The following is a 27,710-nucleotide window of genomic DNA, read 5'->3' as shown; positions in this document are numbered from 1 at the left end:
GTGTGCAAATATTGTGGCCTCAACAAAGCTAGGGTTGTAGTAATGCACGGTAGCACAGTGGTTAACACTGTTGCGTCACATCTCCAGGATCCCAGGTTCAATTCCCGGCTTGGGTCACTGTGTGGAGTTTGCATGTTCTCTGCGTGTCTGCGTAGGTTTCCTCCGGGTGCTCCGGTTTCCTCCCACAAGTCCCTCCCGAAAGACGTGCAGTTAGGTAATTTGGACATTCTGAATTCTCCCTCTGTATACCCGAACAGGTGCCGGTATGGGGCGTCTAGGGGCTTTTCACAGTAACTTCATTGCAGTGTTAATGTAAGTCTACTTGTGACATTAAAGATTATTACTGGGGGGGTGGGCACTGTCACACAGTGGTTAGCACAGTTGCTTCACAGCTCCAGGGTCCCAGGTTCCATTCCTGGCTTGGGTCACTGTCTGTGCAGAGTTTGCACTTTCTCCCCGTGTCTCTGTGGGTTTCCTCCGGGTGTTCCGGTTTCCTCCCACAGTCCAGAGATGTGCAGGTTAGGTGGATTGGCCATGCTAAATTGCCCTGAGTGTCCAAAAAGGTTGGGTTGGGTTACAGGGATGGGGTGGAGGTGTGTCCTCTTTCCAAGGGCCGGTGCAGACTCGATGGGCCGAATGGCCTCTTTCTGCACTGTAAATTCTATGATCGTGATTAATTTGATTTAGAACAGTAGGAGTAGTCAATTCTGTCGTTTTATCCTCCATTTTCTCCCACCCTGGCCTGAAGGTGTTGCCTTGCTGGGTACAACTTGAGGATCAGCAGTTGTACATTCGTACTTCTAATTCTCTGACCCTTTATAGCAAGGACTATTCTCACTGTGTGTACTTGTGTGTGTGTGTATGTACACACGTACATGTGTGTATATGTTTACACACATTTTCAGGCTCGAGGCCTAGGATAGTGATGCAGTGAATACCCTGGTGGTCTTATTTCACCCTAGCGCATGGTGCTTTGAGCAATTATTGCAAATTATCCTCAGTTAACTCCTCCCAGATAAGGAGGAAATCTTTCTGCTCTGCTTTCTTCTCTCTCTCTTTGTCCGCCCAAATATTGTCCCTCTTTCCTTTAAGCCTACCATCATCATTCTCTCTTCAAACAAAACCTTGAGTGTACCTGTGGTTATTGCCCTTTAAGGGCAACACAACAAAATAAGTGTCATACAGGCTATGAAAAAGCGACAATCACCACAGCACCGTGCAACCTTGCCACCCCATCTCCAACTCTGTTCCTTCACCAAAGTCAGCATTAGCAGGTGATTAAATCTTTACAGATCCAGAGATTTAATCACCTGCTAATGCTCGCATTCCAAGCATTGTTTGGCATCTTTGAATTTGTCTATATATGTGTTTCTGGAACAGACCTCTTCATTCACCTGAGGAAGGAGCAGCGCTCCGAAAGCTAGTGACATCGAAACAAACCTGTTGGACTTTAACCTGGTGTTGTAAGACTTCGTACTGTGCTCACCCCAGTCCAACGCCGGCATCTCCATATCATAATAACCAACTGAGGTTGAACCAGGCTGTTTGCAATGTTTTTGTGATATTTGACCCTGAGATGACCTTCCGACCACATATCCACTCCATCATTAAGATTACTTCTATCTCTGTGACTCCCGACTCAGCTCTTGCCTCAGCTCATCTTCTGCTAGAGTCTTCACCCGCCCCTATGTTACCTGTGGCCTCGACTATTCCATTGCTCTCCCTGGCTGGCCTCATATTTTCACCTCTTTGGGAACTTGAGGTCATCCAAAACAATTCTGCACCTGTCCAGACTCTGAAAAAGTCTGGTTCACTTGGTGCCTCTGTACTTACTAGCCTACATTGGCTCTCGGTTAAGCAATGTTTTAATTTCAACTTCCCATCCGTGTTTTCAAAATTGCTCCGTGCCCGCCCCCCCCCCCCCCCCTCCATCTCTGTTACCTCCTCCAGTCCCTTAACCCTCTGACCTATTTGTGAGATATCCCTATCTGTGCTCCTCTAATTCTGATGTGGCGATGCCGGCGTTGGACTGGGATGGGCACAGTAAGAAGTCTTACAACATCAGGTTAAAGTTCAACTGGTCTATTTGGAATCACTAGCTTTCGGAACGTAGCTCCTTCTGATGAACACTCACCTGATGAAGGAGCTGCGCTCCGAAATTCCAAATAAACCTGTTGGATTTTAACCTCTAATTCTGGCCTCCTTGAGTATCCTGGATTGTGAATTTTCCACCATTGGTGACCGTGTCATCCTACGCCAAAGTCCTAAAGCTCTGAAATTTCCTCCATAAATTTCTCCACTTCTCTTACATGCCTGCTGCCTTCCTTGGATGTGGTAGCCGTTTCTCAAGCTCCCTCTCCAGAGTCGAACCCAGATTCCCCATTACCCGTGGTCACCAGGGTGGGCACAGGAAGTACCATCAAAAGTTGATGGGCAGACATTTGAATGAGTCATCACCGTCACGAGGATGTGCGATCGGCCTGAGATTTTGGTCTGGTAGATGCATCCCCACATGGGTCAGTGCTCATTTACATACATACGCTCTAGAATTACCACGGTTATTCAAGTAACGTATGGAGCAATCAAAAGAACCACAACTGATTTAATGAGCCATTCGCAGTTTGACTGTACCGGCTGTGTGTACTTGGACAATGGCTCAATCTGAGACAAGCGTATGCTACTGGCAGGATCAATCAGGTAAAAGTATCAATCTCAGTTGTGAGATTTTTGATTCAAGGGGAATTGAACCAGTGCTGTAGGTGTTAACTGAACCACATGCTAACCATCTGGACAACTGAGCTAACTGGCTCCTCCACCTCTCTTACCTCTCATTTCCCATTTAAGATACTCCTTGAGCCTTTCTCTCAGACCAAGTGTCTGGCCATCTGCCCCAATATTCCCTTATGTGGCTTCTATAAATTACCCTGAGATGTTTGATTAAATGAAAGGTGCTATATAAATGCAAGTTACTGTTGTTGTCGAGTGACTCGGTTTACAGCGGGTGATGTATTTAACTACTGACCCCTCTGGTACAGGAATTCTGTTTCCCATACCTGTTAGTGGGGCTAACAGCAGCAGCCCCAGTACAATGCAGCTCAAACTCTGAGGATTTAACCTGTAACCTTCTGGTAAATGTGGGTCCAGGAAGGAAGAGAGAAATTTCCTCTTTGCATTATCAGTAGGAGATTTGTAAACTGTTTTCTTTACACTTGGTGCAAAGTGGATATCAGGGAAATGCTGGAAATACATTGTTAATCCAGCAGCGAAAACCATAAAGCGAAAATGCGTTAGCATTTTGGGGTGTGACCCTGCCTTTATTTTGAGGGTTTACCTCCAAACAGTAAGGTCCCTTTATACAAATTCTGACAGATGTTCAGGTTAGACGCTGCATATTCTGTTGTTGGTGAATTATACAAATTCATCGGGCCAAATGAAAGCAAATTCTAATGTCTAGTTTGTGAGGTTAACGTGGCTGTCTGTGTGCTTATCCCCACCATCACCAGCCACACCCTCCCCGCTACCTCCACCCTGCAACCTTCAGCATGCACTGATCATATCAAAGAGAGAAGAATTATTTCCAGCTGTCTGCCTGACCGGAGCTGAAAGGGTGCATGTCGTCAGATGGGAGGAGGGCAGGGCAGGGCAAACCTGGACTGACAGCTTCCAATAAAGAGCGTCTCCTGAACTCTTCTCCGTTTTGTCCTTGACTGGTGCACATTCGGCATTCCTTGGCATTTGTTGGTATTGACTGGCACTGCTGTGCTCTGGCTGTGATTTATCCAAGTTTACTGTTGATCAGAACCAGCCATGGAGTTGGATGATAACGTGAGGGAAGGTAAGAGTTGGGCCGGAATCAAACTGCGAGTCAAAACGAGTCGGGCTTTCTTGCTAGTCAAAGTGTACTGAGGTTGGTTCTGGTTACCCGCGATTGTCGCCTCTGTGCACCTGGGCAAACTTCTTAAAACGCCATGAATAAATCAGATTACTGAAAACAAATTTTGAAAAGCTGCAAGTAGCATTGAAAGTGAATTTGAATCAGACTGGGTCACCTTTTTAAAAACTTGGCAGAGAAAATTCTTTATTCTCTCTTTGCCTTTTAAGTTAAAAGAGAGGTTATCATTATTAATACTATGTTAGTTATATTGTTTATATTCTTAAGTTATACAGGTGAAGGGCATTGGTCAAGTCAGTACTTCGATCACATATAAAGACAGGGCAGCTGTAAAATTCAATATGCCCTCTCAGTAAACTAGCTTGAATCCTATTAACCGTCTGGGAACAGTGGGTCTGGCAATAATGAGTTATCAGCAAGTTTAAGGCAAGAGGAGAATAGAGAAAACACGGATAATATACGTAAACAGCATTTCTTGGCTTCACAACCAGGTTTTGAGTAACCTGATGAGATGCTATGTCTACAAGTTGGATCTTGATCAGGCATTGCAGAAATAATAGCTTTGGAGCGTGAAAAAGGGTCTTTTTCTTTTTTAAAAAAAATTTAGAGTACCCAATTCATTTCTCCAATTATGGGGCAATTTAGCGTGGCCAATCCACCTAGCCTGCACATTTTTGGTTTGTGGGGGTGAGACCCACGCAAACACGGGGAGAATGTGCAAACTCCACACGGACAGTGACCCAGAGCCGGGATCGAACCTGGGACCGCGGTGCCGTGAGGCTGCAGGGCTAACCCACTGCTGCCCCTGTCTTTTTCTTTTCTAAAAAGCATCTCCAGCCTGTAGAACTCCATAGCCCTCATGTCGGCAAAGGATGTCAGCCAAGGGCCAGAATGCTGTTGGGTCCTGCAAATCTGCAGGTACCAGCTTGAATACATCACCTGCGCCCAGCAATGCAGAACTGAATTAAAGTGCCTGCTAGATACTGCTCTCCCAAGTAGAGGAACTGGAACTCTCTCATATTTGCTTGCCCAGGTGTCCCCTGACTTTGGATATTAGTTGCCAATTTTTATAGTTCAAGAATTTCGATCTTTTTAAAATAATGGGCGTCATTCTCCGACCCCCCGCCGGGTCGGAGAATGGCCGTTGGCCGCAGTGAATCCCGCCCCCGCCCCCGCCGAAGTCTCCGCTCCCGGAGATTGGGCGGGGGCGGGAATCCGGCCCATCCGGTTGGCGGCCCGGATGGGCCGAAGTCCCGCCCAGGAATTGCCTGTCCCGCCGACGTAAATCAAACCTGGTATTTACCGGCGGGACCAGGCAGCGTGGGCGGGCTCCGGGGTCCTGGGGGGGGGCGCGGGGCGATCTGACCTCGGGGGGTGCCCCCACGGTGGCCGGGCCCGCGATCGGGGCCCACCGATCCGCGGGCGGGCCTGTGCCGTGGGGGCACTCTTTCCCTTCCGCCTCCGCCACGGCCTCCACCATGGCGGAGGCGGAAGTGACTCTCCCCACTGCGCATGCGCGGGAAACTGACAGCGGCCGCTGACGCTCCCGCGCATGCGCTGGGAAACTGACAGCGGCCGCTGACGCTCCCGCGCATGCGCCGCATTTCCGCGCCAGCTGGCGGGGCAACAAACGCCATTTCCGCCAGCTGGCGGGGCGGAAATCCCTCCGGCGTCGGCCTAGCCCCTCAATGTTGGGGCTAGGCCGCCAAAGATGCGGAGACTTCCGCACCTTTTTGCCGGCGCGATGCACGTCTGATTTGCGCCGGCTTTGGCGCCAGTCGGCGGGCATCCCGCCGTTGGGGGAGAATTTCGCCCAATATTTGTATCAATTTAACAATGAATATAAGTGTTCCTTGTTTTGGAAAGCACGGTGGTGTAGTGGTTAGCACTGCTGCCTCACGGCACCGATGACCCGGGTTCGACCAGGGTCACTGTCGTGTGGAGTTTGCACATTCTCCCCATTTCTGCGTGGGTCTCATCCCTGTCATGATATTCAAACACACACATCATGATGGACACACTAACAGGCAAATCAGAGTACACAACACCACAACCAATCACAGACAAGAACACCAACCACATAAAAAGCACGAGCACGACACCTGGAGGTCAGTAGGTCTGGGGAGAAGGAAGCATGAAAGAGCTGTTGAAACACCACAAGCAGGGAGCCCCCCACGTGCAGAGTGCAAAGACCAAGTTGTAAATAGTGAGTTTAAATAAACAAGTGTCGTACCATATGCAACTGTGTTGGCTCTTCTGTGTGTTAGAACACCCAACACCACATGGTACAGGAGTGGATCGATACCTGCCTACCAACCTGCCATTCTGGACATGGACCACACCGGCAAACCGCAGCCGATGCAAGTCACGGGGAACCTAGGCACCAACTGGAAGCTCTACAGGCAGCGATTTGACCTGTACATCCGTGCCACCGAAAAACAGAATGTCTCGGATGATTCGAAGATTGCAATGCTCCTCTTCTACGCAGGCCCCCACCCAAATGATGTCTTTAATTCACTGGTGTTCGAGGAAGGCGAAAACCAGGCCAAATATGACACGGTCATCCTCAAAATGGACCAGCACTTTCAAACTGAAGTAAACGAAACTTTCGAAAGATACATCTTTCAGCAACGCCTGCAAGGTAAGGAGGAGCTTTTTCAACCCTTTTTGACGCACCTCCGGATTCTAGCGCAGTCCTGCGGTTACGGCACCACCACAGAGTCCATGATCAGGGACCAGATTGTTTTTGGCGTTGCCTCCAGTGGCCTACGCCAGCAGCTTCTTAAAATAAAGAGCCTCACCTTAGCGTCTGCTGTGGAAGCCTGTGTCCTCCATGAAAATGCGACCTGCCGTTTTGCCCGATTTCAGGCGTCCGAGTTGGCACGGAGGGGGTCCCCAGCCGTCGAATCGGCAAGCCAGGCCGCCCACGACGTTGAACGCATCCAGGCCGTCGATTTCTTCCCGCCCCACGGCCCGGACGACAGCGGCCGCTTCCCGCGCTTTTCGCGGTCTCCCGCGCAGGTGCGCGCCAAGAATAACGGCCACAACGAGGGACGCACTGCGCAGGCGCGCCCACCGCAAGATCGCACTGCGCATGCGCAGTGGCGCAACGAACGCCGTGACGTCATGACGTGCAGCAAGTGTGGAGGTCTACACTTAAAAGGGCAATGTCCTGCAAAATACCAACAGTGCAACAGATGTGCCATGATAGGCCACTACGCAGCCCGCTGTCGTGCGGCTCAACCCATGGATCCGGCGCATCCTCGACAACCTCGCACACGAGTCAGGACCGTCCAGCCCACGCATCAAGACTTCCAGTTAAGTGATGCAGATGACCAGGATGACTTCAGAGTTGCCGTCATTGATGTCAACAAGGTCAATGCCATCAATCCAGACGATGAGTGGTGTGCCACCCTGACGGTCAACCGATCGCGCGTCGCCTTCCGTCTGGACACCGGCGCATCCGCCAACCTGATTGCTTACTCTGCAGTCCAGGCCATGAAGGTCAAACCACTCATCACACCATCCCGGCTTCAAATGGTTGACTATAACGGGAACGTTATCCCGTCCGTAGGATCTTGCCAGCTACAGGTGACTCACAAGGGGTACACGGCCACACTCCCCTTCGAAGTTGTGGGCTCATCAAAGGACTCGTTACTGGGCGCACAAGCGTGTAAGGTCCTTCACCTGGTACAGCGCATCATGTCTCTCTCTCCAGATGAGATATCCGACTTCCCGGATGCTGAGTTCCACGCGAATCTCCATTCCCTCCTCGCTCACAACCAGGAGGTTTTTGAAGGCATGGGGACATTGCCACACACGTACAAGATTCGACTCAGACCGGACGCCATCCCTGTCGTTCACGCACCTCGCAGGGTTCCTGCGCCTCTCAAAGACCGCCTCAAGGCACAACTGCAGATTCTTCAGGACCAAGGGGTCCTATCCAAGGTCACGGAGCCCACGCCATGGGTCAGCTCCATGGTCTGTGTAAAGAAGCCCTCTGGCGAGCTCCGTATATGTATAGATCCAAAAGATCTGAACAACAACATCATGCGGGAACACTATCCCATCCCAAAACGAGAAGACCTCACCAGCGAGATGGCGCGAGCCAACATATTCACTAAATTGGATGCGTCCAAAGGATTCTGGCAGATCCAACTGGACCCGGCCAGCCGAAGACTATGCACATTCAACACCCCTTTTGGCAGATTCTGCTACAACCGGATGCCATTCGGCATCATTTCGGCATCTGAAGTATTCCACCGCATTATGGAGCAGATGATGGAAGGCATCGAAGGGGTACGTGTATATGTGGACGATATCATCATTTGGTCCACCACTCCGCAGGAACACATGCATCGTCTTCGACGTGTCTTCACCCGCATACGGCAAAATGGCCTGCGTCTCAACCGTGCGAAGTGTGCTTTCGGCCAGACGGAGCTGAAATTCCTCGGGGACCACATCTCAAGGTCCGGGGTCCGTCCCGATGCAGACAAGGTTAGCGCCATCACAGCCATGCCACGACCGGCTGACAAGAAGGCTGTCTTAAGATTCCTGGGCATGGTCAACTTCCTTGGGAAGTTCATTCCCAACCTGGCTTCTCATACAACAAACATGCGCCATCTCGTAAAAAAATCGACGGAATTCAACTGGCACCAGTCGCATCAGCAGGAATGGGAGGAGCTCAAGCACAAACTGGTCACGGCACCAGTGCTGGCCTTCTTTGACGCGACTCGCCCTACAAAGATCTCAACAGACGCCAGCCAATCTGGTATTGGAGCGGTACTCCTGCAAAAAGACAGCACGTCATCATGGGCCCCGGTTGCGTATGCCTCACGAGCCATGACCCCTACCGAACAGCGCTACGCGCAAATCGAAAAAGAATGCCTGGGCTTGTTAACTGGACTGGACAAGTTCCACGACTATGTGTATGGCCTGCCACGATTCACGGTCGAAACTGACCACCGCCCCCTGGTCAACATCATTAACAAAGACCTGAACGACATGACTCCTCGCCTCCAGCGCATCTTACTCAAACTCAGGAGGTACGATTTTGAACTGATCTACACTCCGGGGAAGGAACTCATAGTGGCGGACACTCTTTCCCGAGCAGTGAGCACACCACCAGATGCGGAGGGGTTCGTGCGTCAAATTGAGGCACACGTGACTCTGACAGCAGCAAATATGCCAGCTGATGATCCTTGTCTGGCCCACATACGCGCAGAGACGGCGACTGACCCTCTGCTGCAGCGAGTGATGCGCCACATGACGGAAGGGTGGCTAAAAGGGCAGTGCCCCCAGTTTTACAATGTGCGAGATGATCTCACCAATATAGACGGGGTCCTTATGAAATCGCATAGGATCGTCATTCCACACAGTGTGCGCCAGATGATTCTTCGTCAACTACACGAAGGCCACCTGGGTGTCGAAAAATGCAGACGAAGGGCCCGGGCGGCGGTATATTGGCCGGGTATTAATGAAGACATAGCCAACATGGTGCTCAACTGCACAACCTGTCAGAGGTTTCAGCCGGCGCAACCTCCGGAAACACTTCTACCACACGAGATGGTGACGTCCCCCTGGGCGAAGGTGGGTGTTGACCTATTTCACGCGCTCGGCAGAGATTACATTGTTATTATAGACTACTTCTCAAACTACCCGGAAGTCATGCCTCTCCATGATCTGACGTCGTCCGCAGTCATTGGGGCCTGCAAGGAAACGTTTGCTCGCCATGGCATTCCAAGGACTGTCATGTCAGACAATGGACCTTGTTTTGCCAGCCGTGAATGGTCGTCCTTTGCCGCAGCATATGGTTTCACTCATGTGACATCCAGCCCTCTGCATCCACAATCGAACGGGAAGGCTGAAAAGGGTGTCCACATCGCAAAGCGGCTCCTGTGCAAGGCGGCTGATGCCGGATCGGACTTTAACCTTGCCTTGCTGGCCTATCGATCGGCCCCGTTATCCACGGGCCTCTCGCCAGCGCAGCTACTAATGGGTCGCTCCCTCAGGACGACGGTACCTTCCGTCCTGGCACCGACAACAGACCATGAGGCGGTTCTTCGGGACATGCAACTGCAGCGTGATCGCCAGAAAGGTCGGTACGACACACGAGCGACGGACCTGCCCCCCCTGTCCTCCGGAGACAAAGTACGCGTCCATCAACCGTATGGTGGCTGGTCAGCACCGGCCGAAGTCCTCCGACAAGTGGCTCCCCGCTCGTTCCTGGTTCGCATGCCGGATGGTTCCGTGCGTCGCCGCAATCGGCGCGCCCTTCGCCGACTTCCACGTTCACAGCCACACAACACGCCAGATCCTCAACAGGCTTCCGAGGATGACTTTGTGGAGCTGCCGCACATCACGCCCTTTCCATCGCCACCCATGGCCATGCCTGCACAGCAGCCGGTGGTTCTTGATCCACCCTTAAGGCGGTCAACCCGAATTCGTCGCAAACCCATTAGAATGGACTTATAATACAGTTCATATGTTTAATAAGTTGGACAATTTTACATGATAACCTGTTGTTGTTTATCGTTCCAGATGTCGTCTGACTGGACAACTGTTCAAAATTTTTTTTCTTCTTCTCTCGTTCGAATTTCTGTTATGTTATGGTACAACTGGATTCATGTGACGCACTCGACATCGCCCCATGTACATAGTTCCGTCATAGACACATGCTGCACACGACACACACACACTCTTAGATGCACTCACGTCACGATCATATTTATTACCACGTAGGCACATATCTTTGTAAAAAGGGGGGATGTCATGATATTCAAACACACACATCATGATGGACACACTAACAGGCAAATCAGAGTACACAACACCACAACCAATCACAGACAAGAACACCAACCACATAAAAAGCACGAGCACGACACCTGGAGGTCAGTAGGTCTGGGGAGAAGGAAGCATGAAAGAGCTGTTGAAACACCACAAGCAGGGAGCCCCCCACGTGCAGAGTGCAAAGACCAAGTTGTAAATAGTGAGTTTAAATAAACAAGTGTCGTACCATATGCAACTGTGTTGGCTCTTCTGTGTGTTAGAACACCCAACACCACAATCCCCACAACCCAAAAAGCTGTGCAGGGTAGGTGGATTGGCCACGCTAAATTGCCCCTTAATGGGGAAAGAAAAGAATTGGGTACTCTAAATTTATTTTTAAAAATAGCAAGAAACTAAATGTTCCTTGTTTTAACAGAAGTTGATTTGCACAGATCTATATTAAAAGTAAAACCCTGGGCTGCAGCCATTTTTGTGGTAATGAGGATGTGCATTAAAGCCACGTTTGCGGAATGTCGAGGCTCACTGACAGTGATCCCCAATTGTCCAGTCCAAACCAACTTGAGCATGATGGTCCCTATTGATGAGAAAAGCAAAATAAAAGCCCACGCACTCAAAAGAAAGGAGGATGGAGCCAGTTCTGTTGATGGGCCTTCTGCATTCCCACTACTGGGAACATGAAGGTAAATGAGGAGACTTAGCTCAGTCAGTTAGTCAGCTAAGCTTTGGAAGGAAGCTTTGCCAGGCAAGGAGAAACATGCATGCCGCAATTAACTGGCCTCGTCGTGCATGGCATGGTGACGCGACGAGGTCGTTGTATCTCGCGAGAGAACTCTTGCAAGATTCGCAACGCTTGAGACATCTTGTGCGATTCATCTGAACTTCGCGAGACGTCACGATCTGGATCACACCCTCACTGGGCAAGGTCCAGCTATACAGTCGTACGGGTCATTTAAATATGCATGTGCCGGATTCTTTCGGCACCCTGGAACTAAGGGCCTCCCCAACAAAGCCTCGACTGGGTGCTGTTTAGTGAAGGTCCACATAGGTTGGACCAGGCGTAACAACACATGGGTGGTCTCTCAGGTCATTGGAGACCCCTGGATGGTCAGGGAAAGGGAAGGGTGCCCCCCTGGCTCACCCTCTGGCACCTGGGCACCATGGCACTGCCACCTTTGCACTGTCAGTGTGCCATGGTGGCATGGCCAGGCTGACGGGGGCACTGCCAGAGTGCTAGGGTGGCAGTGCTCGGGTGCCCAGGTGGCACTGCCAAGAGTCAGGGCCTGAAGGAGGCCATGCCCATGAAAGGGGAGATGACAGGATGTATGAAGGGTGGGGAGATGAAGCCCAGGTATGAAGGGGCCTCATAAAGGTTGGGGGAGTTAAGGGTGGGGGCCCTGAATTGGGGATCCAAAAGGGAGGATAGGAAGGCCTGAAAAGAGGAGGCCCTCAGCGACCGTTTGGCGGGCTGTCCTCATTTGGGGGATGTGGGGTAATGTCCATTGGTGCGTGGGATGACATTGCCTGTGGGTGGAGAGGTGTGGGGGACCCTCAAGCTCACTTAGAGATCAGGGGACCCTTTCAAATTGGCGGCCCAATCTCGGAGGAGCCGGTATGGCTGCCGCATTTAGCACTTCAGTGATGAAAAAATTATAAGTGTGGGCTTGACCGAGGGGGAAATCCCCAAGGCCCCCAAAAATGACAAAACTTTGGATGAATAGCAGTAAGGATCTCACCCAAAAGGCCAACGAGAAACATCCTGCCAAACACGGCCAAAATGATGCTTAAAGTTTTTTGGATTGAATTCTGCCTGCTCATTCTCTATTGAGACTTATCTGAATGAGAAGATCAACCATAAGATGTTTAGTCAAATCCATTTACAGAGATAGTGTGAACTGTGTTTATAATATTTCTTGTTCTCTAGGAGGGTTTGGTAATTACTTGAATTGAGGAAGGATTCAATGAGGGATATGTTTCTTTGTGCAATAACTTGTGTTGTCATAAAAATACTGCAACGCAACAAGACTGTGTGATAGGCAGAATATGTAGTTCCAATCCCAATTGGATCCTTTTATTAGGTCCTAGTACAGGTTACCCTTTGTACAGTTAGTTATTGGGCAAGGCCGACACACTCCTATATGCCAGCTGGTTGGACTGTCTACGAGAGAGGGTAACCCGACCGTACCTAAGGAAATACCTCAGGCTGGCTGACCTGAAACTAGTAACATCATCAATTAGCCAATAGTCTACTGTATTGAAGCAATACAAGATTCAAACTGAAGTTTACAGGAGTTCCTCAGTTGTCTGGTGGAAGAATTTTTACTTTATTTTCCACTGGCTGTATTTGCACTGTAGTGTGTGTGCAGATGAAATGAGGCGAGACTATCTCCTTCAGCTGATCTTTGTATTCAGGTAGCTGAAATTACATCGCATCGCCTATCTTGATGCAGTGCTGAAACCAATTTTCAACGACTCCAGCAACATGCTTTATGGTCCTCCTAACTGTACAAGTTATAAATCTTTGTAATCCAATTGTGTGTTTATGTTACTTTTAGTGCACTGTTAACTTAAAGGAAATAATCACAAGACATTTTAGTCATTATCATCTCTAAATATGTTCATTTTTTTTATAAGTGCGAAGCTTAATCGAGGCATTCATTTTAAATTAATGCAATACAGCATGCTAATGTCACTTGAGTACAAATTACAGCAAGTCAATCAAATGTGTCCCGCTATTTCTGTGACCAGCCATCTAGCTGCTAATGTGGGCAGCACGGTAGCATAGTGGTCAGCACAGTTGCTTCACAGCTCCAACGTCCCAGGTTCGAGTCCCCGCTTGGGTCACTGTCTGTGCGGAGTCTGCACGTTCTCCCCGTGTCTGCGTGGGTTTCCTCCGGGTGCTCCAGTTTCCTCCCACAGTCCAAAGATGTGCAGGTAGGTGGATTGGCCTTTCCAAATTGCCCTTAGTGTCCAAAAATGTTAGGTGGGTTATGGGGCTAAAGGGGATAGGGTGGAGGCGTGGGGCTTAAGTAGGGTGCTCTTTCCAAGGGCCTGTGCAGACTCGATGGGCTGAATGGCCTCCTTCAGCACTGTAAATTCTATGATTCTCAACCTCTGGCTGCAGGATTTTGCTGACGCTCAGTTTCATAGGATGTATGCAGATGAAGGAGGTGATGTGGTCTATCTTGGTTCACACATCCAGAATTTCAAAAAATAAATGTATTCTCCGTTTCCCGACCCCCTCCCCCCTCATCCCACCATCTAACTATTCTTGAATGAGCTGAAGATTATTTTGTCTCCCATGCCTGATGGTAGGCAAATTCAAAATCTGACAAACCACTGCAATACTATCAATTTGTTGTGCTTGATCAAGTCTTCAATGCCTCTGAAAGAAAGGCATAAGAGAGAAATGAATGCAATTATTCCACTTTTCCCTGGGTAGAAAGGTAACCTTCATCAATCCTGACTTTACTACTGTGAATGAAAGCTCACAAACTTTGCACGCCATCATCTCTCACGGACACTGTCCTTGCCGATTCATTATGGCATGAAAAGGAACAATGCCCCCAGAAATGATATGGTTCCTTCAAGCGCTCGGATGCAAACCAATCCACTATCTAGGGTGTAACCAATCATCCTGCGCTCCATTGTGCTACCCTTTATCTCAAGATTGTCTTGGCTATCTCATTTCACAATGTGGCCACAAATATAAATCAACAGGCACAAATCACACATCCTGCATTTAGACAGTGCAGTCAGATAAATTGTACCCTAACACTTCCAATAATATAGCATCCTGGACTTCAGCAACTTTAACCATTTCATTGTTTCTAGCTACAGTGCAAATCTACACGCTATTTAGAAGTGAAAAAAAAGCATAAACCCAAAACATATGAAGTTAAACCAAATCCTGACCCTACATGTATTTTGTGTATGTAACTGGAATATCTCGCACTATGCTAAAGACCATTCCAAATTTAACCCAATCCATCATAAAGGCAAAATACCCCCTCAGCAAGATATACAACGAGCCCAGTGGTAGCGGCCACGCTGAGAACGTGGACCTTGTTGAGACAGCACTTCAGGATAACCAAAATGTCCCCCATCTGCGGCAATCACAGATTTCTCCCCAGCCATGCTAGATACCACCTTCAGAAGATGGAGGCGGGACGGCGGCACACTGACGGTCGGGGACTTCTTCGTAGGGCGCAGACTGGCAACACTGGATGAACTGACGAGGAAGTGGAAACTAGCAAATAGACAGGAATTGAGACACTTCCAAATAAAACACTTCCTCCGCAAAGAGACAGTAGGGTACCCCGGGGCCCTAGAAAGCACACTACTAGAGGACCTGATAGGCACAAGCAGCAAGAAGGGGGGGCTATGTGGGGAAAATATACGGACAGCTACTGGACAGAGCTCGAACAGCACTGGACGAGACCAGACAAAAATGGGAGGATGAACTGGGGACAGAGGTAGGATGGGGACTCTGGAGCGAAGCACTGTGCAGGGCAAACTCCACCTCCTGTGCAAGGCTAAGCCTAATGCAGCTCAAAGTAGTGCACAGAGCGCCCCTTGACCAGATCCCGAATGAGCAGGTTCTTCCCGGAGGTGGAGGACAAACGTGAGCGGTGCCAGAGGGGCCCGGCCAACCGCACCCACATGTTTTGGGCTTGGCCCAAGCTTGCTGGGTTCTGGACAGCCTTCTCCGAGGCAATGTCCAAGGTTGTGGGGGTGAGCGTGAAGCCATGCCAATCGTGGCAATCTTCGGGGTATCGGAGTTACACATGGGGAAGGGGGCCAATGCCCTTGCTTTCGCGCTTCCCTAATCGCACGCCGGAGAATCCTGCTCAACTGTGGCGATCGGCAGCACCACCCACAGCTGCAGACTGGCTCGCTGACCTCTCGGAATTTCTCCACCTGGAGAAGATTAAGTACGCCATCCGAGGGTCAGAGGAAGGCTTCCTGGATACTTGGGGGCAGTTCGTCGGCCTGTTCCAAAACCTGTTCGAGGCCAACAACGAGGAGTAAGCTGAGAAAAAAAAAGAAGACAAATGACCCAAAGGACTGCGCAACGCGGGGCGGGGGGAGGCGGAAGGAAGATGGGGAAACCACAAGAGATAAGGAAGGGTGCTGAAGCCAAAGGGGTGTGGGGGGGTTGTGGAGGAAAGGGGGGGGGGAAATCATAGACTGATCCAGAGGGCAACAAAATGTACATAGAGTTAGTTAAATGAAGGACAAAATGAACCTCTGTAAAATGAAGTAAATTTGCGCGGGCAAGAAAAATGTAATATATATACACAATTGTTTCTAAATATGACAAAAGCCAATAAAAAGATTTTTAAAAAATAAATAAAGGCAATATACTGCGGGTGATGGAAGTCCGAAATATAGGGGGCGATTCTCCGAGCCCCGCGCCCGGTCGGAGAATCGCCGCAACCGCGCCCTGACGCCAGCGCGCGATTCTCCGAGGTGCGGAAAATTGGCGGCATTTGCGCCGGTGGGTTTGACGCGGCGCCAGCCGTGGGCCGCTGGAATCGGCAGAGCCGCCGATTCTCCGGCCCGGATGGGCCGAGTGGCCGCGCAGATACAACAGAGTCCCGCCGGCGCCGTTCACCCCTGGTCGCTGCCGGCAGGAACTCTGGGTGAAGGGTCGGGGGGAGGCCTGTCGATCGGTGGGCCGGCCTTTTCCCCCCACGGGACCTACTTTCCTGTGCGGCCGGCCCCTGAACACCGACGCCATGTTGAGTCGGGGCCGGCGGAGGAAGAAGTGGGAAAAATCAAAATGGTAGACAGAGTTCATAGTCTGAAGTTGTTGAACTCAACGTTCAGCCCATACGTCTGTGAAGTGCCTCATCGGAAGATTATTCCTCCAGCTCCCATTGACTCGCAGCTCTAGCTGCTGATACGGCCCCCCACACGTCTGGGTCAGAGACTGCGCATGCACTCAGCAGCGGCCTCGCCGTGCTCCATGGTGGACTCAACCCGCGGACCTGGACCGCTGAAATAGTGCCCCCGCATCAGCCGCTTGCCTGCCCCTGACCACCCGCGCACATAGCCCCCAGTCTTGAATGAAGCCCCCCCCCCCCCCACCTGCCCTCCGATCGGCCCTCACCAGACTCTGGCAGCCCCGGACTGAGTCCGCAGCCGCACGCGAGTATCACGGATGGTGAGACCATGTTAGAACCACACCCGTCGGGGACGGAGAATCGCGGGGCGGGCCTCAGGCAATAGCCTGAGGTGGTGGATACTCGGCGCGGCGCACTCCACGAGTATGCCGATTTTCAGGGGTTGTAGAATTGTGAAACCGCGCCGGTCCCAATTTCATGCGCGTAAACAGATTCTCCGAACGTCGCCGACGGCGATTTCAGCGTCGGGGTGCGAAGAATCCAGCCCCGTGTGTTTCTTGGCACCGGGTGCTGGGAAACACGCAGCTAAACGTGTTGGCTGGGGACTTTGTTTCCTTTTGGGAAGATCTGCCCCTGAAATTCAATTTTCAAACCCCATTCACATTATGTACCTAATTCAGCGTTGGATAAGGGCACCAGGATCTGGAATTTTGCCCCCTTGTTAGACTGTGGGGCAGATTCGGCATTGGCCATTTCAAACGTGCATTGTTGTGGCCACATAGTTCTAATGTTGTCAACACTGAGCATATAGAATCAAAGCATTACCACCACATGACTCCTGCCTCCAACTGCCGCGCCTCACTCTCCTGTCATTGGTCAAGCTATCGTTTCCATCTTTATTGTGCACTAACTTCCTGGATTACCCCTTTTTTTATAAACAAGAAAAACATACCAAGGGCACCCACAAACATACCAAGCCTCCTTCCGGCTATCATTCCCCTGCTCTCCCCCCCCCCCCCCCCCCCCCCCCCCCCCCCCCCACCCCCCCCCCCCCCCCCCCCCCCCCCCCCACCTCTGGTTCTCCTCTATTGTTCCCTGTCTCTTCACCCTTCTGCCCCCCCCCCCCCCCCCCCCCCCCCCCCCCCCCCACCCCCCCCCCCCCCCCCGTGGTTCGTCTTTCTTTCCTCTTAGGTTTAGCTATCCCCCCGTCCCCCCCCACTCCCCCGGTCTATCCCTCCCTCTCACGCCCTGGCTACTTTCCCCTGGTTCTTGGCTACCTGTTTATTCTTCTGCTTATTTGTTGGCCACAACCAGGTCTGGAACAAGTGGGTGAAAGGCTCCCACGTTCTGTGGAAGCCGTCGTCTGACCCTCAGATGGTGCATTTGATTTTCTCCATTTGGAGAGATTCTGAGAGGTCGGACAGCCAGTCTGCAGCTTTGGGTGGTGCTGCTGACCGCCAGCCGAACAGGATTTTACGGCGGGCGATCAGGGGGACAAAGGCAAGGGCCTCCACCCTCCTCTCCAGGAATTGATCTGGCTGGTCTGATACCCCGAACACCGCCATTTGTGGGCATGGCTCCACCCTCATCCCCACCACTTTGGACATTGCCTCGAAGAAGGCTGTCCAGTATCCTGCAAGTCTGGGGCAAGACCAGAACATGTGGGCGTGGTTGGCCGGGCCTCCTTGGCACCATTTTCCGGGACTAATCCTAGCGCTTTTCTAAAAATTATATTTGTAGCTTTGGTTTTCTGGTCAGGGACCTCCTCTGCTGATGGTGGGAGATCGTAAAGACCAGCAACTCCAGAAACTCCTCGCAGAATGCTCCTTATAAGGGTAGCAACTCTGAAGACACTTATGTTGCCTCAGTTAAGGAAACTTGTTCAGAGTTTGTTCGTAGTCAGACATGTTATTGCTGCCAATGAACATAAGGAGCATAAAGTAAATGACTTTGCCACACTACCAGAAGGATGGGGAGGTTTTGGAGAGGACGCAGAGGAGGTTGACCAGGATGTTGCCTGATCTGGATGGTGTTAGCTATGTGGAGAGGCTGAATAGACTCCGACTGTTTTCATTAGAATGACAGAGGTTTTGGGAGACCTGAAAAGAGATCTGCAAGATTATGACAGACATGGATAGAATGGATGGGCAGGCACTCTTTCCCAGGGTGGAGGGGTTAGTCACCAGGGAGAATAGGTTTAAGGTCCATGGGACAATGTTTAGGGGAGATGTGCGAGGCAGGTTTTTTGCACAGAGTGTGGTGAGTGCCTGGAACACATTGCCAGGGGAGGTTGTGGAAGCAGATACATTAACGACGTTCAAAAGGCATCCAGACAAACACACGGATAGGTTGGGTATTGAGGGATACGGCACAAGGAAGTGTTGAAGGTTTTGGAAAAGGTTGGTTTCATCACCGGTGCAGGCTTGGAGGGCCGAAGGGCCTGTTCCTATGCTGTATCGATCTTTGTTCTTTGTTCTTTGAATTGACCCATGTTTAACCAATATAGCTCAATCCCAGATCTTTCCTGGATCCCATTAGTTGCCATCAGAACTTCATTTAGAAGTAAATTCCAGAACTGAAATCCCTCACTTTTAAATTTCTTTGAAAAGAAGTGATTAGAAGGGCACCTAATGATGACTTCCGGTAGCGGCCATGACCTGCTAGGTCACGCGAACGGCAGCTCCCGCCGGGATCGGTGTTTTCGGACGGCTAAAAGGAGCGGCGGTGGCAGTTAACAGGTGGGACCGGCGTGGGAACAGACGTGGAGAGGCCCCCCTCCCCGCTGGTGCATGGAGAGGACCAGGAGCGGAGCCGGCTGACGCGCGAACCCGGGGGAAGAAGGTCGAGAAGGTCCGGGAGGACAAAATGGCGGCCGGAGAGGATCGGGAGGTGTGGGCCCAGTGGGCCAGAGAACAGCAGGAGCTCCTTAAAAACTGCTTCATGGAGCTGAAAACGGAGATGCTGGCCTCCATGGAGAGAATTGTGGTGACCCAGAAGGCGCAGGAGAAGGAGATCAAGGAGGTGGAGGAGGAAGGTGGCGGAGAATGAGGACGAGATCCTGGCCTGGCGGTGAATCCATAAGAGATGGCAGGAGAGGCTGGATGACCTTGAGTTACAGGTCTCTGAGCCACAATCTGCGGATCCTGGCGCCTTCCTGAAGGAGCGGACGGGGCGGACGCGAGCACGTACGTGGCCACAATGTTGGGGGACGCTGATGGGCGCGGGGGCCTTCCCCGCGGGCCCTTGGAGCCTGGATGGGGTGCACACGAAAGCCAAGGGTAAACGAGCCACCAAGAGCGATGGTGATACGGTTTCAGCGCGTTGGCAGACCGGGAGCGAGTCCTTGCGGTGGGGTGAAGAAAGAGCGGAGCAGTAAGTGGGAGAATGGCGAGATCCGAATTTACCAGGACCTGGAGCTGAGCTGGCTTGGAGGCGTGCAGGTTTTAACTGGGCAGAAAGCGGTCCTGCCACGGTAAAAGGGTGAGTTTGGGAGCTCCTGCACCCCGGCGAGAGACTGTGGGTAACATACAGGACAGGCACCACTATTTTGATGACCCCAGACGAGGCGTGGCTGTTCATCAGGCAGGAGAAAGCTGGACCTGAACTAATGGGGACTGTTGTAATGGGGGTGAAATGTCGCGGGTGGGGAGGGGCCGAGGGGAGGACAGCGGCGTAAAGCATACGTTTGATGGGCATGTCTGCCCTAGTTTGGTTGGGGGTTTTGTTGTTTGTTTTGCTTGTTTTCCAGGTGTTTTGTCTTCCAGGTGTTCGGTGCTAGGGGGCGGCGGGAAACGCCGGGGATGGGCCTGTCCAGCGCACGGGGAAGGTCCCAGATGGCGCTTGCCCCTCTACCCTGCGGGGGAGGGGGGGGGAGGGCGGTCTGAAGCGAGGCAACAAGTTAAGGGTTGGTATATAGAGGCGGGAGTGGCCGGTGGTCAGCATTGGGGAGTGGCCGGGGTCAGCATGGGTGAGCTGACTCACAGAAGCACAATGGGGGGGGAAACCAGAGCTAAGTGGATGCTTGGCGGGGCGGGGGGGGGGGGGTTTATGGGGGGTTTGTGGGGGGGGGTGCTGCTTTGCTGACTGACGGGAAGCCAGGTGAGGGGTATGGATGGAGAGTCGGGCAAGGGGGCCGCCGGGGGGAGAGCTGGAGGAGGGAGGCGGGGGCACGCGGTTGGCCGAAAAAGGGAGATGGCTAGTCGGCGGGATGGGGGAGGGGGTGGTTACCTCCCCACCAGGCTGATCACGTGGAACGTGAGGGGCCTGAATGGGCCGGTCAAGCGGTCCCGCGTGTTCTCGCATTTGAAGGGGTTGAAGGCGGACGTGGCCATGTTGCAAGAGACGCACTTAAAGCTCGTGGACCAGACGAGGCTAAGGAAAGGATGGGTGGGACAGGTGTTTCACTCGGGGTTAGACTCAAAGACCAGAGGAGTGGCTATTTTGGTCAGTAAACGAGTGGCATTTGAGGCGGGGAGCATCGTGGCAGACAAGGGGGGCAGGTATATAATGGTGAGTGGCAAGCTGCAGGGGGCCTGGGTGGTGTTAGTGAATGTATATGCCCCGAACTGGGACGTTGCAGACTTTATGAGGCGCGTGTTGGGTAGGATCCTGGACTTGGAGATAAGTCACCTGATTATGGGAGGGGACTGTCTTGGATCCGAGCTTGGATCGTTCCAAGTCCAGAACGGGAAAGAGGCCGGCGGCGGCCAGGGCCTTGTGGGAGTTCATGGGCCAAAATGGGGGAGTGGACCCCTGGAGGTTTGCGCGGCCAAGGACGAAGGAGTTTTCCTTTTTCTCCCATGTCCATAAAGTCTATTCGCGAATAGACTTCTTTGTGTTGAGTAGGGTGTTAATCCCGAGGGTGGAGAGGGTAGAATACCTGGCCATTGCGGTCTCGGACCATACCCCACACTGGGTGGACCTGGGACTGGGGGCGGAACGGGGTCAGCGCCCTCTCTGGCGACTGGATGTGGGGCTGCTGGCAGACAAACAGGTGTGCGGGCGGATAAGGAGGAGTATTGAGAATTATGTAGGAGCGAATGACACAGGAGTGGTGACGGTGGCAGTGGTTTGGGAGGCTCTGAAGGCGGTCATTAGGGGAGAGTTCATCTCCATTAGGTCCCATAGAGAGAAGAAGGAGAGGGAGAGGCTGGTGGAGAGATACTCAGGGTGGGTAGGAGGCACGCGGAGGCCCCAGAGGGGGGCTGTTGAACGAGCGCCGGAAATTACAGGCGGAGTTTGACTTGCTGTCCACGGGGAAGCGGAGGCGCAGCTGAGGGAAAGCGAAGGGGGCAGTTTATGAGTATGGGGAGAAGGCGAGTAGGATGCTGGCGCACCAGCTGCGCAGGAGGGAGGCGGCCAGAGAGATTGGGGGAGCGCGAGATAGGGAAGGCAACATGGTGCTGAGCCCAGAGAGGGTCAATGAAGTCTTCAGGGAGTTCTACGGAAGGTTATATGAGTCGGAAGGGATGAGGCGGTTCATGGACGGTTGAGGTTCCCAAGGGTGGAAGCAGAGCGGGTGCAGGACTGGGGGCCCCGATTGGGTTGGAGGAGGTAGTCGGGGGGCTGGCAGGCATGCAGACGGGCAAGGCCCCGGGCCCGGACAACTTCCCTGTAGAATTTTATAAGAAGTTCTCGGAGCTGTTGAGCCCGCTCCTGATGAGAACCTTCAATGAGGCGAAGGAGAAAGGGATCCTCCCTCCGACAATGTCGCAGGCATTGAACTTGCTTATCCTGAAGAAGGAGAAGGATCCGCTTCAGTGGTGGGTCCTACAGGCCGATATCGTTCCTGAACGTGGATGCCAAGCTGCTGGCAAAAATTCTGGCCACCAGAATAGAGGACTGTGTCCCGGGAGTGATTGGGGAGGACCAGACGGGTTTTGTTAAGGCGAGGCAGCTGGAACGTGAATGTGAGGAGGCTCCTGAATATTATCATGATGCCCTCGGGGGGGGGGGGGGGGGGGGGGGGGGGGGAGGGGGGGGGGGGGGGGGGGGGAGGGGGGGGGGGAGGGGGGGGGGGGGGGGGGAGGGGGGGGGGGGGGAGAGGTGGTGGCTGCGATGGACGCGGAGAAGGCCTTTGACAGGGTGGAGTGGGAGTATCTGTGGGAGGCGCTGGACAGGTTGGATTTGGGGAGGGATTTATAGGGTGGGTCAAGCTGCTGTATCAGGCCCCTGTTGCGAGTGTGTCCACAAACCGGCTAAGGTCGGAATATTGCTGCATCGGGGGACGAGACAGGGGTGTCCCCTGTCCCCGTTGCTGTTTCCTCTGGCAATTGAGCCGTTGGCCATTGCACTCAGGACTTCGGGGGATTGGAGGGGGCTGGTGCACGGAGGGGAGGACCACCGGGTCTCCCTCTACGCGGATGACCTGCTGTTGTGCAGGTGCAGACTGTGAAGATGACGGTTCTCCCCAGGTTCCTCTTCGTATTTCAGTGCCTCCCCATTTTCATCCCCAAGTCTTCCTTTAAGCGGGTGAATAGGATTGTGACGGGATTTGTGTGGGCGAATAAAACCACGCGTGTCAAAAGGGTATTTTTGGAGCATAGCTGGGGTGGGGGAGGACTGGCTCTGCCGAACTTCTGCAGTTATTACTGGGCGGCCAATGTGGCCATGATCAGGAAATGGATGATGGAGGCGTGAGGGCGGTTGGCGGCGGCGTCGTGTAGAGGCACCAGTCTAGGGGCACGTGTAACGGCTCTGCTGCCGTTCTCACCGGCGCGATACACCACTAGTCCAGTGGTGACGGAGGCACTGAGGATCTGGGGGCAGTGGAGGAAACACAGGGGAGAGGAAGGGGCCTCAGTGTGGCCCCCGATACGGAATAACCACAGATTTGCTCTGGGCAGGTTGGATGGGGGATACCAAGGCTGGTATAGGGCAGGTATTAGGAGGATGGGGGACCTGTTTATAGTCAGGACTTTCCCTAGCATGCAGGCGCTGGAGTAGAAGTTCGGCCTACCCCCGGTGAATGCGTTCAGGTACCTCCAGGTTCGGGACTTTCTTAGAAAACAGGTGGGGACATTTCCGCTGCTGCCCCCGCGTAGGATCCAGGACAGGGTGGTGTCTGGCATTTGGGTACGGGAGGGGAAGGTGTCGGACAAATATCAGGAGCTGCAGGGGGTGGAGGAAGCCTCAGTGGAGGAGTTGAAGGGCAAGTGGGAGGAGCTGGGTGAGGAGCTGGTTGAGGGCCTTTAGGCTGACGCCCTGGGCAGGGTGAACTCCTCCTCATCATGTGCCAGGCTCAGTTTAATTCAGTTTAAGATGGTGCATCGGACGCATATAACGGCGGTAAGAATGAGTAAGTTTTTTGGGGTGGAGGACAGGTGCCCGAGATGTTCAGGGAGTCCGGCAATACATGCCCATATGTTTTGGGCATACCCGGCGCTTAAAGAATTCTGGCAGGGGTTTGCGAGGGTGATGTCTAGGATTTTGGACACTCGGGTGAAGGCGAGTCCAACAGTAGCAATATTTGGGGTGTCGGAGGATCCGGGAGTGCAGGAAGCGAAAGAGGCCGAGGTACGGGCCTTTGTCTTCCTGGTAGCCCGGAGATGGATCTTGCTCATGTGGAGGGACTCAAAACCCCCGGGGTGTGGAGACCTGGGTTAGCGATATGGCGGGGTTCCTAATAGAAGTAATAATGATAATCTTTATTATCACAAGTAGGCTTACATTAACACTGCAATGAAGTTACTGTGAAAAGCCCCTAGTCGCCACATTCCGGCACCTGTTCGGGTACACAGAGGGGAAATTCCGAATATCCAATTCACCTAACAGCACGTCTTTCGGGACTTGTGGGAGGAAACCGGAGCACCCAGAGGAAGCCCACGCAGACACAGGGAGAGCATAAGATAGTTAATAGAAGTCTATTGGATGGTTAAGGGTATATCCAGTCACTGCTTTAATTTTGACTGTGACGATGGCTGAAAATAGTACATGGTAACTGTTAGGGCAGGACGGTGGCACAAGTGATTAGCACTGTGGCTTCACAGCGCCAGGGTCCCAGGTTCGATTCCCCACTGGGACACTGTGCGGAAGCTGCACGCTATCCCCGTGTCTGCGTGGGTTTCCCCCGGGTGCTCCGGTTTTCTCCCACAGTCCAAAGTCGTGTAGGTTAGGTGGATTGGCCATGTTAAATTGCCCTTAATGTCCAAAAAGGTTAGGAGCGGTTATTGGGTTACAGGGATAGGGTGGAATTGAGGGCTTAAGTGGGTCGGTGCAGACTCGATGGGCCGAATGGCCTCCTTCTGCACTGTATGTTCTATGTAAGGCTGATCTTGGCAATATCAATGCTGGGAGCCTGGGGCAGTTAGTATTCTTACATGAAATGTACAACCCCCCCTGCGAATTGCAGATTTGTCATCAGTCAGACAAGGATGAAGGGCCAGAGGAGCCAAATGTTTCCAAGTGGCACAGAGGTTGGAGTGCAGCCAACACACGACTCCAGACCTCCAGTCACCTGGGTAAATGGTCATGGCTGACAAGGGGTTAAAGATGTGCAGGTTAGGATTGGCCATGCTAAACTGTCCCTTAGTGTTTAAAGGTTAGGTGAGTCACTGGGAAAGGGTGGGGGACGGAGCCTCTGTAGGGTGCTCTTTAGAGGGTCGGTGCTGACTTGATGGGCCAAATGGCCTCCTTCTGCACAGTAGGTACTCTATGATGACTAGTCTTTCTACGCTGCCAAGGCAACCGTCTCTTGATAGAATTTCAAGGGTAGTGGTGGTAACCAGAAAAGATTTAATTCGAGACGTCTTGCACTTGGCTCTCAATACCTTGGTCAAAGAACAATATCTCCATATACATTCAGGTATGAATGGGTGGAACACCCATCCCTGGTCCTCCAGGATGTCCTTTACCTGGAAAGAGTGGGGATTTCATGTCTAGACAGATGCCAGATGATGCTTAGCACTTCCTAATGTCTTTGAGCCAGAAGGAAGCCTGTAAAGGACATGCTCACTTAATCTATCACATCAATTTAGTCACACATCCACTGAGGCTGCAGGCAAACCTGCCTTGATAACGGTTCTCATCCAGATGAGGAGATGGACTGCCGATCACTGGTTGGCACAGGGCCATGATGAGAAAGGGCCTGAGCAGTGACAGGCAGCAGAAGTGTTTCTATAAGGTGAAGACGCTGGTGAACATGGACCAATGGACCAATGCATTGGCACAACCAAGGCGGTCTCATGTCTAGAGATGAGTGAAAGGCAATGTCCCAGGATGTCGTTGCTCACATATGCCAGCTTCTCCAATACGGGCTCCGACTACAAGAACCCTGTAAAAGTACTGCGGAGTACCAGGTCGTCAATGAATGAATGTCTGTATTGGTGCCCTTTAAATATGCTGCCAGGACCTTTGATCTCCATGAGTCAAAGTTCCTGCCCGCTCCGAGATTTGCCAACTCCTCTCGAATACATGACTAATGAGCTGAAAATTCGCACATGTTCATCCACCCAGAAGGCCTCACGCCTGCTTTACCACTCGCCGATGGACTTAGTCTCCAGAATGGAAAATGTTATATCAAAAATTGGACGACGTGAACGGGGGAATAAACTGCAGGGTCTTTCTCGATGGGTTTGCGAGGATGGGCCAACACGGTTGCTCTGTCTGACCTGTCTTGTGAAGTGTTTGACTTTGAACAGGTTCTGTTCGGGATAATGGTTGGAGCAGGTCAATATGAACAGAGACGGCAGCACACAAAAATCATGCATTCACATTTGAGCATCTCCCCTTCTCCTCAGGAATGTTTAACATGATTACAAAGGGCCTTTATATTACAGCAATGCCTCCAAAACAAGAGTAGAAATCTAATCATAATTGTAATATAAATTGGACGTCAGAGGAGCAATCTTTTGAATCTGCTGTAATGGAATCGCTGAAGCCTATTTTCCCCCAAAGTGGTTGATTGAATAACAAGGTGTTAAATTCCATTCATCAAACAAGAAATAGGTTAATGATATTAGCAATGAGCTGTGAACTGGAGACATGGAAAGACAAAGGAAAAATCAAACAATGTTAGAGTTGTCATAATGTTAGTGGCTACAGCTTCCATAGAAATTGATAGAGGAAGGTCAGTGTCCTTCTGCAGGGTTTCTACATTCCACGGAGGAATGCTAACTATCCCAGGTTACCAGTGCCTTACGAGCACCCCGTCCCCCTCCCCAATTCATTTACATTCCTACATGACAGCTGTATGCTGAGAATTGTACTTTATAATCCTGGTCACCATGCCTGTGATGAACGGTTACTGCCTTATCATCATGTAAGGTGATGTCCCCTTTAAGACCAGGCTTGGAACCCTGGGGACTCCGCCTCTGGCTCTGCCCATCTGGGAGCCATACATAAAGGCCTGCCTCATGGTCTGTATAGCAGTCAGCTCTCGTCCAAATCTGTAGCATAGTTATTAGCCTAATAAAGCCTTCTTTACAGTTTAATCTCTAAGCATCATTATTGAGGGTACCTCAATTTATTAGACTAAACTAGATTCAGGATGGACGCAGGCCTAAAACCAGAGAAGCTCAATCTGGAAGCACGAACGCCGGAGGCAAAGGAAATTTTTTAATACTTGCTGCGGTGCTTCGAGGCCTACCTGGACTCCGCAGAGACTCCCATCCTGGGGCCACGCAAGCTGCGTCTACTCCACGCCCGGGTGAGTCACAGAATCTCCGCCACGCTCGAAAAGGCGACGATTTATGAGGAAGCGATTGAGTTGCTCCGCAAGCGGTTTGTCAAACCCGTCAATGAGGTGCACGCCCGGCATCTGCTCTCTACCTGCCGGCAGCGCCCGGGGGAATCGCTCGACGAGTTTGTTGACAAACTAACCGCGCTGGCCAGGGACTGTGACCATCAGGATGTGACAGGGGAAGTCCATATGAACCTGCACATCAGAGATTCTTTCGTGTCCGGCATCCGCTCGACCTACATCCGGCAGCGACTGCTCGAAAACGGGGCAAAAGACCTCCAGGAGACGCTAACGCTCGCCTCCTCGCTGGAGGTGGCCCGACATAACTTGGGTACGTACCCCGCGGACTCTGCCAGCCCCCCCCCCGGACTTCCTCAGACTCGCCCGTATTACAGGCCTACGCCACGCGGCGACCCGCTCACCATGGGGGCACACCTTGCTACTTCTGCGGGCAGGGCCAGCACCCACGCCCACGCTGCCCAGCCCGCTCCGCGATCTGCAG

General features: G+C 52.1%; 1 protein-coding gene across 2 annotated transcripts in view; it reads left to right on the top strand.

The window, feature by feature from the left end:
- tnfaip8l1 (tumor necrosis factor, alpha-induced protein 8-like 1) overlaps positions 1–27,710 on the top strand; it is a 99,123-nt gene that overhangs the window by 37,024 nt on the left and 34,389 nt on the right. The window contains exon 1 of one of the 2 annotated variants that reach the window (XM_072482722.1): positions 3,672–3,835. The exons of the other annotated variant lie outside the window; for it this stretch is intronic. Within the exon in view, the coding sequence (XP_072338823.1) occupies positions 3,808–3,835 (28 nt within the window). The 5' untranslated portion in view covers positions 3,672–3,807. Of the gene's footprint in view, positions 1–3,671; positions 3,836–27,710 lie in introns of those variants that run through there. 2 annotated transcript variants of the gene reach the window in all.

The sequence above is a fragment of the Scyliorhinus torazame genome, chromosome 18, assembly GCF_047496885.1.
Source record: "Scyliorhinus torazame isolate Kashiwa2021f chromosome 18, sScyTor2.1, whole genome shotgun sequence".
Classification (NCBI taxonomy): domain Eukaryota; kingdom Metazoa; phylum Chordata; class Chondrichthyes; order Carcharhiniformes; family Scyliorhinidae; genus Scyliorhinus; species Scyliorhinus torazame.
Note: the sequence above shows the minus strand (reverse complement) of the source record. Positions and strands in the feature narration are given on the sequence as shown.